This window comes from Homalodisca vitripennis, chromosome 5 (genome assembly GCF_021130785.1).
Source record: "Homalodisca vitripennis isolate AUS2020 chromosome 5, UT_GWSS_2.1, whole genome shotgun sequence".
Lineage (NCBI taxonomy): Eukaryota > Metazoa > Arthropoda > Insecta > Hemiptera > Cicadellidae > Homalodisca > Homalodisca vitripennis.
In genome coordinates, this window is record NC_060211.1 from 162,420,484 (window position 1) to 162,436,080 (window position 15,597).

A 15,597-nucleotide genomic window follows, 5' to 3' on the forward strand; every position below is an offset into this window, starting at 1 on the left:
GATTGTCAGCCTTCCCTAAATGGTTTTCTAAGGAGTTGATCCGCCTTACAATCTTGAAAAAAATCTCTCCACAACGCTACAAAAATCGACCCTTTCCCAGCTTAGTTATAACCAATTCGCTGCAATAAGAGCACAGTACAAGTCATTGTCCAACACTTGTTTCAACCAGTACATGAATACAGTTCAAACTTCAATAACTGATAACCCAAAATACTTCTGGAGCTATATGAAATCGTTTAAATAATAACAATGCAACCCCCACTACCATGCATTTTGACGACATCTCATCAAGCTCTGAAAGAGATGTAGCGAACATGTTTGCTGACTTTTTTGCCTCAGTCTTCAATCCGGCGAATGACCCATTTTCAATCCAATCGAATCTTCAGCTCATCTATTCACCAATTTTCTACTTGCCGCATAAGTTCCATCAGAAGTTTTGAAGACACTCAAGAATCTTGACACTAAAAAAGGTCCGGGCCCCGACTCAATCCACCCACCGACAGTAATTAAGCACTGTGCTGACGTCAATCGCCCGTCCCTTAACCACACTCTTCAACAGATCACTATCAAAGGAGTATTCCCGATATCTTCAAAATTGGCCATGTAGTTCCCATCCACAAGAAAGGCTCAGTAAATGATATAAAGAATTACAGGCCCATTACCATTTTACCAATACTAGCCAAAATCTTCGAGAAGATTGTTCTGAGCAGAATCATATTCATGATCAGCAGCAAATTGACCATTAGTCAGCATGGCATTATCTCAAATAGGTCTACCTCCACCAATCTCGTTCTCTTTCAAAGCCATATCATCGAAGCATTTGAACGAAGGAAGCAGATTGACACCATAGAAATGGATTTCTCTAAAGCCTTCGATAGAGTGTGCCATGAAAATTTGTTAAATAAATTGGGGGCATCGGGATTTTTCAGGACCCTTCCTCCAGTGGCTTAAAAGCTACCTACATAACCGGAAGCTGGTAGTGAAATATAACAACGTCCTTTCCAAGGAGTTCAAAGTAACAAGCGGTGTCCCACAAGGTTCCCATCTCGGCCCATCCTATTCAAATTTGTATATAAATGATGTGGTTTCTTCCCTGACTTGCAAACATTTGTTGTTTGCGGACGACCTGAAGCTGTACTCCGTTATATCTTCCGCCTTGGACGTGGCTCAACTTCAAGATGACATTAACAAGGTCGATCGCTGGTGTAGTCTTAACAAAATGTCGCTGAATCTGAGCAAATGTGTTTGCATCTCATTTTATCGCATTTCAAAACCTATATTGCATGATTACTCTGTCAGAGGTGTGCCACTATCCGGAACATCGGAGGTGAGGGATCTTGGAGTGTTCTTTACTCCTTCCCTAAGCTGGGAGCTCCATGTCCAACATATATGCAATAGCGCTCTTCAAGTCCTTGGCTTCCTCTTCCGAGCTTCTAAGTCATTTACTGATCTAAACGTTCTCAAACTCTTGTACTGCTGCCTGGTGAGACCGCACTTAGAATACAACAGTGTTGTTTGGTCTCCTCACCAGCAATATCTAAAAGACAACATAGAGAAGATCCAAAGGCGTTTTCTGAGGTTGGTTGGTGTTAGACTAGGATTCCGATATCTGGATGTTCCTGTGCAAGAAGTCTCACGGCTCCTAAACCTACCTTCCATGGAATCAAGGCGTGTCAGTCAGGACTTACTTTTCTTATACAAGCTGGTCAGAGGAGAGTTGGATTGCCCTGATTTGCTGGAAAGAATAAACTTCAGGGTACCTTTTGGCACGAGGTCAAGGGCACTTTTTGCGAAAACCTCAACTAATACCTTATATGCAGCCAATAGCTCACTGTTTCGAGTCCAGCGCCTGGGCAACACACTTCCTGATCACCTAGACCTTCTTCCATACCCCGCCCTCGTCATTCAGATCAGCTGTTCGAAGCCTCCAATCGTGACACGTGACCACCTTTGGCTTGTGCAGTGAAGTGCTCTTGAGTGGTGTGCCTTTAGAGGGCCACTACAACCAGTGCAAGTGGTTTTGTTATGCATGGCCTGATCAAGGTTGCTTCCGTATTAATTAACTTGTTACATTTCAGGCCTAGTATTGTTAGTAGGCTATTGTTACTGATTATTCTTTGTTGTTATCGCTATTGTCATGGTTTATCTCTTGTTTGTGTCATTGTTATCGCTTAACCACACATTATTCATTTTTGCATATATTTTATTAGCTTGTTGTTATTGCAGTTTATTGCTGTATTTATTAATTGTTATTGCTTTCTGTTACACCGTTGTTTGTTATTACTTCTAGCTTATTGTTACGTTTAACTAGTCGTCATTTATTAGTCGTTAAGTCAGCATCTTGTCTTAATCTTTGCCATTGTACTCTTCACGTTGTTGTCTCCATTATTTAGAAAAGATTTTGTTTTGTTTTTGCAATTGTACAATTTAATATTTCTTGTATATCTCTTGTACACCGTCTCAACATTGTGCTACTTTTGCTTACTATATATGTATAATGTCCTGATTTAACTATACTGATTGTAAATTGGCTAAGCCGTTGGAAGACAAAATAAATAAATAAATAAATATAGCAGCTTTGATGTGACATTTTTTTTAAACTTGAACTGAAATATTTACGAATTGAATTTCCCTCTAATTTTAGATGTTGCTCTTCAGCATTACTTTTGAAGGCTCAAAGGCATGACACAGTCTTTAATGCAATTATTCCCGGACATTTGCCATCGTTCAGTGAAACAAGAAAACAGGCAAAACAAGAAAACAAGAAAAATACTGTGTTACCTTTAACTGTATTTCTATGGACAATTTTTATATTAGATAAAACACTAAAAATTCTTAAAAAAACGCAGTTTCTATTTCTAATTGGAAAATAGAGACAAACTTTTGTTTTAAAAACGTGTGCACAAAGCAGTATCGTTGTAGGTACTGACTTTTATGGATTAAAAATGTATTTACTTTATCTAAAAAAGCATGTGATTTCTACTTCAAGTATGAAGCTTACAGATAAATTTAATTTTAAAGACCTCTGGGCTGTCTTACAAGATCTTTAACAGTGAATGATTGACAAAAATGTTTTTAAAATTTTTCAAATAATAATACAATAAATATTTATCACATTTTATACCAACAATCAGATCTTCAGGTAAGATGGGAGCGAGACTGTGAGAGCAGAGAATGAGGGAATTATTTGGTTTTCATTTATTACCATAGTGCTTAACAATGATTATAATTCAATTAAAAGGATAAATTCAGCGTTTATTAACTGTTTATTTTTTTAATACTGGAAAGGGAAATGCAGTTCAGTTAAGGTCACCACAAAAAACCAGTAAAAATGTTGTTCAGTTACACTTAGAATATTGATGTGATAGGTCAAGAAATATCGATAATTAAGTACGGAGTTATCAACTTGGATTTCGTTTTACCTCAAAATAACTCCGAATATCATGTTAGCCCAAAATGACCCCAAATGGCTTGATTTTACCAAAAATTCGTTAAATACCTACAGATTAGCAACACTGAACACTCCCCACTTTAAATTTGTCTTTCAAAGCAACCTCCAAATTTTCAAATCATTACAGCAAGAATGTATAACGTGTTACATTGAAAGTTCCTATGTAATATAGAGTTAGGAAAAACCTTTAACGCAAAACTTATAACTTATATTACTAAGTTACTACAATAAGCCGAACGATGGTAAACATTCTGCTGTAGGGTTTAAGCTATAACTTATCTTTTTTTAATTAAGCAGTAATTATAAGTTCTTTAATAACATACAATTAAGGAATCTATTTATATAACTAGTTGTACATTCGTTAGTAGTAGCAGTTGATTTATTTTAAGAAGTTGCACTCATTAATCTACTTATAATATAAGTATCTTAATAATCATTTATAACAATCTACAATAACTTATCGACAACAAATTTTGAACTAAAAATATCGCGACGACGCGAATCGACTCAACCGACCTCTGGAATCTATCGCAGCTGATCGTAGCCATCTGTGGGATTCGAGTTAAAAACTGAATCCTACAGTAACAACCCAAAATTTCCACCAGCATATTCCGAATTTATAGATAGGTCACAACTCACCGAAGGTGCTGCCGCCGTTTGCACCGATGGCCGGAGGTGTCAGATCTAAAACCACTGAAATAGCCTTTATGATTGTTTACACAAGGTTAGACAGTATTTTTTTTTCAAATGATTTAATACTAAAGCATCTAGCCATCTGCGGACTGTGGCAGCCCCTATATGCCGTCAGGCGCTGATGGCGACGAATGAAAAAATATCTATTACATAATGGAATAAAATGCACAATTGCACAATTCAATTCCTTGTCCGTTGTTAAGCTATACACGTAATGCTCAGTATCAGGTTAATCAAATTTCTTGGGTTGTTAAAAGTTTGTTAGACTTTTTATCCATTTTAGTCTCATAGTAGTTTCCTCAATTTAATGAATTCAATTTAAAATATTTAAATTTGTTGTTATTATTGTCATAATTTATTCAATCTAGTAACAGCGTTTAACAGTTGCTTGTAATATATTTATAATTGTATCGTGAAGTCACTGTACCGGGACTGCGGTGTGTATCATAGGTTTCCTTTGGTTTGAATGGCTGAATGTGTTGGACTTGAAGTTTTGTGAGTGACATCACTGTTCAGAGAAATATTGTATTTAACATTTATATATGAAGCTAGTAGACAACTTTATGTATTAAAGTAATCGTAATTTTAGTTTCAAACTTATTCCGTACCAGTTTTTTTTTACAAAATAGTGATTTTGAAACTTTATATATATTTCAGGCTGAGTTGCGACACACATATCGCAGGTATGTGCTAAATTATCTCGCTTAATATACCTCCTAAGGAATCTGAGATATACAAAAGCATATCTAGGAAAAGGTGAAACTATTAATGCTGTAGCGCTATATTTCACTTAATCAAGTATTATATTACTACATAAAAGAGGCATTTCAATTACTAGTGTCCTACTCTCGTTGTTTGAAGAAATGATTGGGGCTTTTGAGGCTGAGAATTCATTGTTAGTCACACTTTGCGACCTGAGTAAGGCCTTTGACTGCGTGCCTCACAACATCCGTATCAAAAAAAATGGATTGTTATGGTGTTGGAGGGGTGGTGCTCAGGACTCCAGCCAGCTACTTAAATAACAGGAGACAGGTGTATTTGCCGGAAGGAGCAAAGTCTAAGAAAAGGCTTATACCACATGGTGTTCATAGCGCTTAGTGGTGGGTTTATTGCTTTTCCTGGGGCTCATTAACAACCTTGGCCTAACCAGCAGAACTTTTTGCAGATGACACCACGCTTTTAACTCGAGGAAAGGCCTGCCATGAAACACTCAATGAGTACCTGCTTGAAAATACCAAGCTTTGGTTTACTGCTAACAACGCTTGCAGTAACCAAATTTAAGCTCAACGAGGATAAATTCAACCTCTGCTCTGTTCCCAAAAGCGGGATGAGCCTAAACTAGACGATGGTTTGGTGAAGCTGCTTGGGTTTTTATAGGTGGGTTCAAGGCTGATTGTGATTCACATATCGCAGGTATGTACTAAATTATCTCATTTAATATTCCTCCTAAGGAAGCTGAGATACGTGGTCACGGATCAGTACCTGATCGCAGTTTATTAATCAATTCAATTCAATTTCAATTCAATTCAAAACCTTATTTATTTCCAAATAAAGAAATTACAGTTCCATAATAGAGTAATATATTACTATAGTAATTTTCAAGTATGATTAAAACATTAACATTACTTAAAATATAGGAAAAAAAGTACCCACATAGGCAAGCCTGTGCGTGGGCACGAGTCGTTGAAAAGATAGGTCGACCCACATTGCCGATAAGTTTTAATCATATATAAACTCAGATATGTAGCACACTTAACACACTCACGTACATACATAAATAAATAAACCTAGCTCCCATTACAATAGAGCTAAAAAAGAGTAAGTAAGGTAACGGGGCATAGGCTAGTAACAGACATGAGCTTGAAGTAAAAGAAAAAGAAAATCCTATCTGTAATTGGATGCAATAACGTTCTCCGTTGCCTCCCCTCCCAAAATCCGTAAGCCAATTAACCAGTAGCTTCTTAAATATTCCAATTTTTATATTATAAAAATCAGTTAATGGTCTCGGTAAAATTTCTAATCAAAATTTGCATTATATAATGAGAATTAGTTAATGTAAAGCTTTTAGTTAATCTATCTGTTAGAATATTTACTGAAACCGAAATCCTAGTTCCGTACCTATGGTTAGTTCGTCTAAAAATTGTGTTATTGTTTTTATACATAAACAAAACCAATGTTTTTTACATATAGCTGCCTGACCCCCAAAACTCCCATATCATTAAAAAGTGCAGATGATGCATAACGGTTACCTTTACACAGGGCAGTCTTAAGAATGGCTCTTTGGACAACATTTATAGGTTCTAATACTGATTTATAGGCACCACCCCAAGCTATAATACCAACCAAATAACATTGATTGACAATAAGCAAAATAAGCAAGTTTCAATTCATTAAAATTTAAAATTTCACGTAGCTGCCTAAATACAAAAATAAATTTTCTTAATTTGTTTTTCATGTAATCTATGTGCTCTGCCCAACGCATCCGTTTGTCAAACATAATTCCTAGATATTTATATGAATCGACACTGCTTATAGTGTCACAACCGCATGTTTCACTCGTGAAATTGCCACAGGAATGAAGTTTTAGACTATTTTCATTATAAAATCATGATTAGTTCGTAATGAAATTGGCAAGAATTTCGTTTTGGAAACATTTAAAGATAATAAAGTTTTGATCAAACCATTTTTTTACTATGGATAAGCCACGTAATGTCTTAGTTTTGACTTCTCCCCAATTCTTTCCTTCATATAGTATTGCGGAATCATCTGCAAAGAGAAACAACTCACCCTCCACATACAGATTGGCAAGATTGTTAATATAGATTAGGAAAAGAATGGACCAAGTGTACTTCCCTGGATGACTCCGTAGTCTACTTGCTGTTCACTACTCTTTGCTCCACAGATCGATACATATTGCTTCCTGTCCGACAGGTAGCTCTCAAACCATAAGTATGTGCTTACCTCGGCAGCCTATACAATGTAAACTTTTGTAAGAGCTTACTCCGTGAAATGGAGTCAAATGCTTTAGCCAAATCTAAAAATACAATGAGGCAACGCCTATTCGAACTAATAGCATCGTTAATTCCTTTAGTCAGCATGTACAACGCATCTGTTATGTTTCTATCTTTTCTAAATCCAAACTGACATGAGGTTAAAATATTATTGTTATTTAAATACTTAACTAATTGATTTTTAATTATTTTCTCGAGTACTTTAGAAAATACGCTTAATAATGATATTGGACGGTAATTACTTTTGGTACGGAAATCATTATTTTTGTAGAGCGGAATAACTTTTGCCAATTTAAAAACAGATTGGAAATTTGCCTGAAATAATGCTCAAATTAAAGATATGCAATAATGGTTTCAAAAAAAATTCAATGTTATTTTTGAGAAGGGAGGCTGATACACCATCACACACCAGGCGCGGACAGTCCACGTAAGTTGTTTAACCTGTTCAATAATGTCAGTCTCAGTTACAGTGCTTAAAGTAAAAGTGGAGTCAGTAGAGTAATCCTCGTCACATAACACTGGTGGGCCGCTTGAGTCGATTGCAGTTGCCAAGTTACATCCTACTGTTGAAAAATAGTTATTGAAGTCGTCGGCTATGTCCACATAGTCACAGTGAGTAATGTTACTGTCCGTTCCCTGCATATATTTCCCTATTGGGAAAGAATCTTTATTTTTATTTCTTCCTGACAGTTCATTAACTGTCTTCCAAAATAAACGTTAATTATTCCCACACTGATTTATTTTTTCTCTATAGTAAATCAACCTAGTCTCTTTTAAGCAGTTATTTAAGGAATTTCGATAGCGTTTAAAATAGTTAATAAGTTCTGTGTTAAAAGGTTTGTTTCTTAACAATTTGCTTAGCTTGTCCCTTTTTCTAATTGACCTAATTAATAAACCAGGCGTGATCCAAGGTTTTAACTTAGTGAGACGAGAACCACCCATATTTGATTTATTTGCCTTGCGCGTAATTTCGTCAACTATATTTTTTAAAATTGTTTGCACTAGTTTCAATATCATTTGATAAAATGATCGAATTCCAGCTTTCATTTCTTAACATATTCCGAAATATACTTGTATCTATATAGCTATTATTTGTCTGTTGCACCCTAACTCTTGAAGCACTGAACTGTATCTCCAGCGCAGTGCTGTAGTGATCCGTAATGCCTGTGTGTGAGACAGCTGCCCGAACGTTATGGAAATTATCATGATTAACAAATATATGGTCAATACACGAGCCACTGTCCCTGTCACCCGTCACACGTGTGGGTATATTTATACAACTCACAAAACCAGTTTCTGTCAAAATGTTTAAGGTAACGCTCTGCATACATATCAGTGTTCAGTAAGTTTAAATTTATGTCACCTAAAAAAGATATAAGTTTTATTCTTTGTTGTACTACTATAATACCGTTCCAGTTCGTTAATAAATAGGTCAGTGTCACTGTCATGTGTTCTGTATAAAGCAGTTAAGTTACATCTCCTACCATAAAAAACAAAATCAAACGTAAGCCCATAAAACATCACCCATTGCTACCTCAGCGGACACGACAGATAAGGACCTCTTCACATAGACAAGAGTACCATCGTTACGATTTCTTTTCCTTGTAGTCTTCACTACCTCATAACCGTCGAGATGCGACACTATCATGTCGTCACCAACCCAGGCCTCGGTTTAAAACGATAATATCAATATCTCTGTTGAGTGATTCCAAATAAACCAATAAACTATCAATATTTTTTGAATAACTTCTTATATTCAAATGGAAAATTTTTAAATTTACGTTATTTAAATTATTAGAAAAAAAAATATTTAAAAATCAAAACTATTTTCAAACTCTAGACATTCAACAGTACTAGAAATATCCAAGTCGTTAGGTGACTCCATTTATTTAGTAGCCTCCCACCGATCCGCTATGTTTTGCGACCTATATTTTTTCCGAACTCATAATTATCAATTTAGAAACTACTTAGAAATGGAATATACATTAAACTATAAAAATAATACAATAACACTCATTATAAACTTCTATACAGTTGTATAAGTATAAGTGCTGTCTAATAAGTGCACTATACACAGATAATTTATACTGATATAAACAAATGATATAATATTGGTATTTTATTAACAAATAAGCACCAATCATCGCATAAATAGAATGTCACAAACACACACACACACACACACACACACACACACACTCACGTACGCACACACGCACGCACTCGCGCACACTCACTCACTCACTAACACACACAACGTACTGTCATGCAATCTCTCTCATTCCCAAGCACACACTGAGCCCTAGTATAACACTAACAACATATACACACTAGCATGCTAGAGGACACCTTACAACAAACATACTCTATTAATCCTATAAAAAAAAAACTAACTACATGAATTAAAATCAAGTCTTACATTTCTATTCAGTATTAATTATGTTAACCATTGGTAGTATAAAAACTAAATGTATTACTGGTTCAAATATAATATCTGGTTACTGCATACTTCTGTTTATTTCTGGGGTAATATAATGATATCTGACTATAACATAACTTAATTTGAATTTAATAAGATAATATTAACGATGAGAGGATATTAAATCCTCTGACATGAACAAACATAGAAAATTATATCAGATTTGTGACATAACAATGTCAATATAATTATAATATACACACACACAAATACAAGTCCATACATACACATATACACATATATAAGGGGAATTATTTACAATCATCATCATCCTTACAATTGTGTGTATATGTTCCTTATGCATAGATTTAAAACAATAAACATTACAATTTAATTTTAAGTGTTTAAGTAACTTGTTAAAGAAAATAAACTTTAAAAAATATTTCTTATTCAAAATACACAAATAAAATATATCTTTCATATTTAAAAACAAAACTCTAGTGATACATATAAGGTAAATAAATATTATTGTATCATTGCTTTATCAATAAATAAATAAAAAAAACCCACTTCTATTCCATTTAATGAATGAAACTATGTTGCATTTGTAAAGAAAAATAAATCTTATTTAAAAACTAAGAAACAAATAGTAAACTATTAAAAATAGATAAATAATTAAGTTTTATCGTGTACTTTAAAAGCACAAACAAAGTCTCCATTAATTAACTAAATAAAAAGCTTTCTCTAAAAATGTTTATGTTGAGAAACTAAACATTCAGGTTTTATACAGTTAGTTACAAAGTTGTGTGCAACATATACAATGGTAGACTGTGTCTGTCCAATACCATAACAGATACTTATTCAATCAACCAAAGTAAACGTACACTCGTTAAATACATACGAAACTTAAAAAAAAAAAAGTATTTTTTAACTAAACAAGAATATAAAAATAATAAACACTGAGCAGCTATTACTATTTTTATTAATTAAGTTCCCAATGTATCTTACTAATTTACTTGTCCTTTTGGGGGGCTGATGCTGCTGTTGTTGTTCGGCGCTGATCGTTGGCTGTCTTCGGCCTGACTCTCGTCCGCAGTCTCGGGGAAAGGCGGGCTTTCGTGACGTCCCGGTCGAACCACACCTGGACCGCTTTGGAACTCGGAGTCTTCCTCACAAGTATCTTGCCGTCTTTAATCCAGGCGTAGGCCAATTCTTCCTTCCTTCACCAGAGACCTTGCCATCCATAACACCGACTTGTTGTGGGGAGTTAAATGCTCATTTATAAAAACAGGGGCCGGGCGGAAGTGACCGCGACAGATCTGTTGTGTTCACCCTCTTCTGTTTCGCCGCTGCCAGCCATTCTGCTCGCCGAGATCTGAAATAAACTGCGCTACAATGGAATTGCTACGCCCTGGCAACCTGTGCGCTATACTAAAGTCCTGATTAGTATAGGAAACACCAATAACTTTAGCTAATGTCTCTACAACGGCATAAACATTCTCACCTGCTGTCGGCGGAACACCTCTTATTTCTATGTTTCTATTCCGTGAATACTGTTGCAATTCGTGTACCTCGCATTGTATATCAAACACCTTTTTCGAAAGATTCCTATTTTCGGCCTTCAAGACTTCGCAGTCCCGCCTTTAATACAGCATTCTCGGCTTCCACCGCTGACAGCTTGTTTCTCACGTCATCCAGTGATTCTTTGACGGAAGTCATGGTGGCTTCCAGAGTCGCGAAACTCTTGGAGTTTTCTTTGCGAGATTGTGCCATGTCGTCCTGTATATTTTTTTAAAAACCTTCAGTATGTTGGAGTCCTCACTATCGGAACGACCCTGGAGGGACGATGAGTCTTCAGAACACTCATCACAACGCCACCTAGAAGAGTCATTATTCCGCATTCTCTGCAACTTCTTCGCGGTCCGGAAGTCGGCAGCAAGCCGCATGAAATGCGGACCTACATTCAACGCACTGGGCCATTTCTTCTGGTTTTGAAAACCCGGATTTGCACTTTGCACACAACATGATGTGACAATTTTCAGAACGCACCGACTAAATCAGTCCAATTTATTATATTCCACAATATAATTAATATAACAAATATTTGTACTTTAATTCTATTTGAACTTTTATCCAACACGTGCCGCAGAGCAGTGGTGTTAAAAAATAAAGATAAGAAAAATAAAAAGTTATCAAAACTAATCACACTCATTAAGCAACGCATTCCTTATGTCTTGATATTATGGACCATGCGCCAACATGTAGCAAGATTATCCTTTTACGGAAGAAGGCTCTTTGAGTTATTGCCCATGTTGGCCGTAAAAAACATTGCATACTTATATTTACCGACCTTAAGATACTTGCGGTTTATGGGCAATATACACTGAATTCCCTGCTCCTTCTGAAGAGATTGGCTCCTACGCAGTCAACAGTCCTGTGATTAGGATGCAGCGACTTGGATGCTTGCTACCAGAACACAGGAAGGAGAAGAAGAAGTGTTAGCTGTCACACGCAGTATTTTTTCATTATGAAGTTTTCTTAAGTTATTCTCAAGATCAGTAATCTAATAACTTGGTGATTGACAAGACGTTATTACATTTGTAACAGTGAGTGACTCAGATATAAATCTTGTTTGGTAATATTTCATTTACTAAGAATAACACCTAAAACCGTACCGCATGTGCTAACCTCACTTTTATCTCTGGCTGAATGACATCTTATATCGTCTGCTTCAGTGCTACTGTATGCATGATCCCACGTCCCTTGTCTACAGATCCACAGCCTTCTGATTCAACGTTTTTGCCGTCTCGCATGGTACTGTATGACATTGCCCATTGTCATTGCTTTAGATTTTCTGAATGTGATTGTTTATTTAAATTATATCAACCACTGCTGCTTGGTGCGCATGAAAACAATCATAGAGCTATATCGCATGTAACTTTGGTATTTAATCTTGTACACATTGGTAGTCTTTATCGCATGTGGTAAACATAAGCATAGCTATTCAAATTATGGCTTTTTCCAAAAGATATCTGTCCCCTGCTGCTTGAAGAAAAGTTCTGGATAGCGAAAGGGGAATTCAATGTGAAAAGGAATGCCAGAGATGGTTTTCATGCTAAATGTATTGGAATTGCCAGACCCGGAATACAACAAATACGCAACAATTCAAGGAAAGTCTGGCAGTGCGATCGTGCTGACTGTTTGGCGAATGATAATAATCCTCTAACCGTTTTGTCATCTCAGTTGGGTGAAATGTTAGAGAAAATGTCGAGCCTGGCTACAAGGGATGAAAAATCAAGGCTGTTACAGAGGGAATAGGTGCCATCAACGATAATTTGACTGCCATAAACACGAAACTAGAGGAACTTGAACCTCGAATTAAGGCAACTGAGGACCGTCTTGACGTTATCGAGAAAAAACAGGAAAATATATGAGGATGTAACCGCCAAATACGGATCTGAGACCATCATAGAGGAGATGAATGATCGTGCAAAGAGGGCCCGAAAATGTTCTGCTACACAATATTCCTGAATGCAAAAGCCATGATGTTAAAGTCAGGATTGCATCCGATAAAGAAGTGGTCGACAAATTAATACAAGCCGCTGCTCCAGTCTGCAGTAAGAGTGTCAAGGTAATTAGAGTTGGTAAACCTAACATGAGGAAGCCCCGTCCAATGAAGATCATTTTCAACAATGATGCTGAAGCTCAGTCATTTACAACACTCTTTGATGAAGATGCAATACGCAAACTGGATCCAGTCTTCGCCGACATCAGTATTTCGAGAGACCGGACCCTGCAGGAGCGAAAGTACTTGCAGAGTCTGCGCTCAGAACTTGATAGACGCACCAATAATGGCGAGAAAGGACTTACAATCAAGTATCGTAATGGCATCCCAGTAATTACCCAAAATCAGAGAAAAAACGAGTGAATGGCAATACACACCCATTAGTTTATATTATCAAAATGTTAATGGTATTAGGACTAAGTTAAATATGCTGAAGGAATCAGTCAGTGTCTGCATGCATAAAATTATTATTCTAACAGAAACTAATTTATCCAATGATATCTCAAATCCTGAGCTAGAGCTCGACAGTTATAACATATTTAGGAAGGACAGGTCCGCTTTAAACCAGCAAGAAGCAATCTGGAGGGGGTGTACTTGTCGCAGTGCATCACGATCTCCCTTCATTCGTGATTAACTCATCAGTGAATAATGTTGAGCATGTTTTTGTATCAGCGAAGCTACCTAATCTCAGTGTCATGATAGGCGCCGTTTATATTCCTCCAAACTCTTCTCATGAAATCTACTCTTCCTTCTGTGATGCTGTGGAGGAAGTATGCGCGTCTCTCAGTCCTGGAACATTGGTAAATTATCGCAGGTGACCTGAAACCAGCCAAATATAGACTGGGATGGTATCTCCGTTGATGACTTTATCAACGGCTCACGGTATTTAATTGAAATGGCCAACTTCCTACAGTTGCAGCAGGTTAACAAGATCGCCAATACAAGGGGAGTACTTCTGGACCTAGTCTTTTCAACTGATTCAGAGCTGACTGTTTTCGGCCACTGATGACCCTCTTGTGTACCAGGAGGAAGCCCATCCTGCTTTGACGTTGGAAGTGTGGAATGGACGTCTACATGGCAAGCAACCACAGACTCTCCTCCCGGACATACGGAGATGTAATCTACAAAGGGTCCTACAACTGGATTCAGGACCAACCTTATCCAGATACTTCTCCCAATGTTGATATCGAAGAGTCCATTACTCGATTCTGTCACAGTCTGATGAACACCATTCTTATGCACTGTTCCGCTGAAGAGAGTGGGTAAAAGCTCGTTTCCCCGTCTGGTTTCTCCAAGGAACTCAGGAAGTTTGGTGATTGGGAAGAATTTTTCTCCATAGAAGATGTAAAGCCTCGAATAGTCTTATAGTTTAACAATAAATTTTAGAGAGGCCCGAAGTGAATGTAAAAGGCTTGCTAGGGTATGTCACACTAACTACATTGCAGTGATTGAAAAATAGCTTGGTCAGAAACCCTAAGACCTTCTGGAAGCATATTCGTAATCTAAAACAAAGCCGTTTTTCCACTCAGGGCATTCTTCATTTCGATGACAGGTCTGCTTCGGACCCCCAAGCTATATGTGAACTCTTTGCTGAATTGTTTTTCTTCCATCTTCAAGCCAAAAGTTGCTGGTGCCCCAAATTACTCCTTCTGCACTAATGTCAGCCTTGCTACCTTAACCGTCTCCGCTATTGAAGTTGAGAAGAAAGCTTAGGAATCTCGACATAAGTAAGAGTCCCGGACCAGATAATATATCAGCTAGTCTCCTGAAATATTTGCAGTGAACCTTTGGCACCTCACCTAGCGTGTTTCTTTAACGCACTGCTAAAGGTTGGAACCTTTCCTTCAATTCTTAAGTCTGGATTCTTGGTCCCTATTTACAAGTCTGGTGAAGTGACTGACACTAAGAACTATAGGCCTATAGTCATCCAACACCAGCCTTTAGCCAAGGTGTTTGAGAGCATAGTGCTAGATAGAATGTCCTTCCTTTTTCAAGAATATTGTAATTGCTGAACAGCATGGGTTCAGACATGGAAGATCTACAGTTACAAACCTAACAGTCTTTGGTCAACAGGATCCTTTCTGCTTTTAGCAATGGTAATCAAGTTTGACTGTCTTCTATCTGGACTATGCTAAGGCGTTCGACAGAATCAGTCACCCCCACCTGCTGAAGAAAACTGGAAGCTCTTGGTGTTGCTGGATCAACTTCTACATTGGTTTGACAGTTACCTCTCGAATCGCACTCACTCCGGTGAGCTATGCATCAGCACTCTCACGGCCTATTCATGCAACATCAGGCGTTCCTCAGGGTTCTCACCTTGGGCCGTTCCTCTTTAGCTTATTTATAAATGATATTGGTGAATACATCAGCGGGGACTTTCTCTTGTTTGCTGATGACGTGAAGATATTTAGAGAAATTTCCTCAGCTCAACAACAAAATGAATTGCAGAGGGATCTTG

General features: G+C 37.1%; 1 protein-coding gene across 1 annotated transcript; it reads left to right on the forward strand.

Annotated features, from left to right (window-relative positions):
- The first annotated feature begins 1,219 nt into the window (after nt 1-1,219).
- LOC124363691 lies at nt 1,220-1,966 on the forward strand. Its single transcript, XM_046818952.1, has one exon. It carries the CDS (start codon nt 1,220-1,222, stop codon nt 1,964-1,966), a length of 747 nt encoding a protein of 248 aa, XP_046674908.1.
- Nucleotides 1,967-15,597: the final 13,631 nt, after the last annotated feature.

Bases quoted from the DNA above. Each gene is read 5' to 3' on its own strand.
- LOC124363691 (XM_046818952.1), top strand. From the start codon at position 1,220: ATGTCGCTGAATCTGAGCAAATGTGTTTGCATCTCATTTTATCGCATT.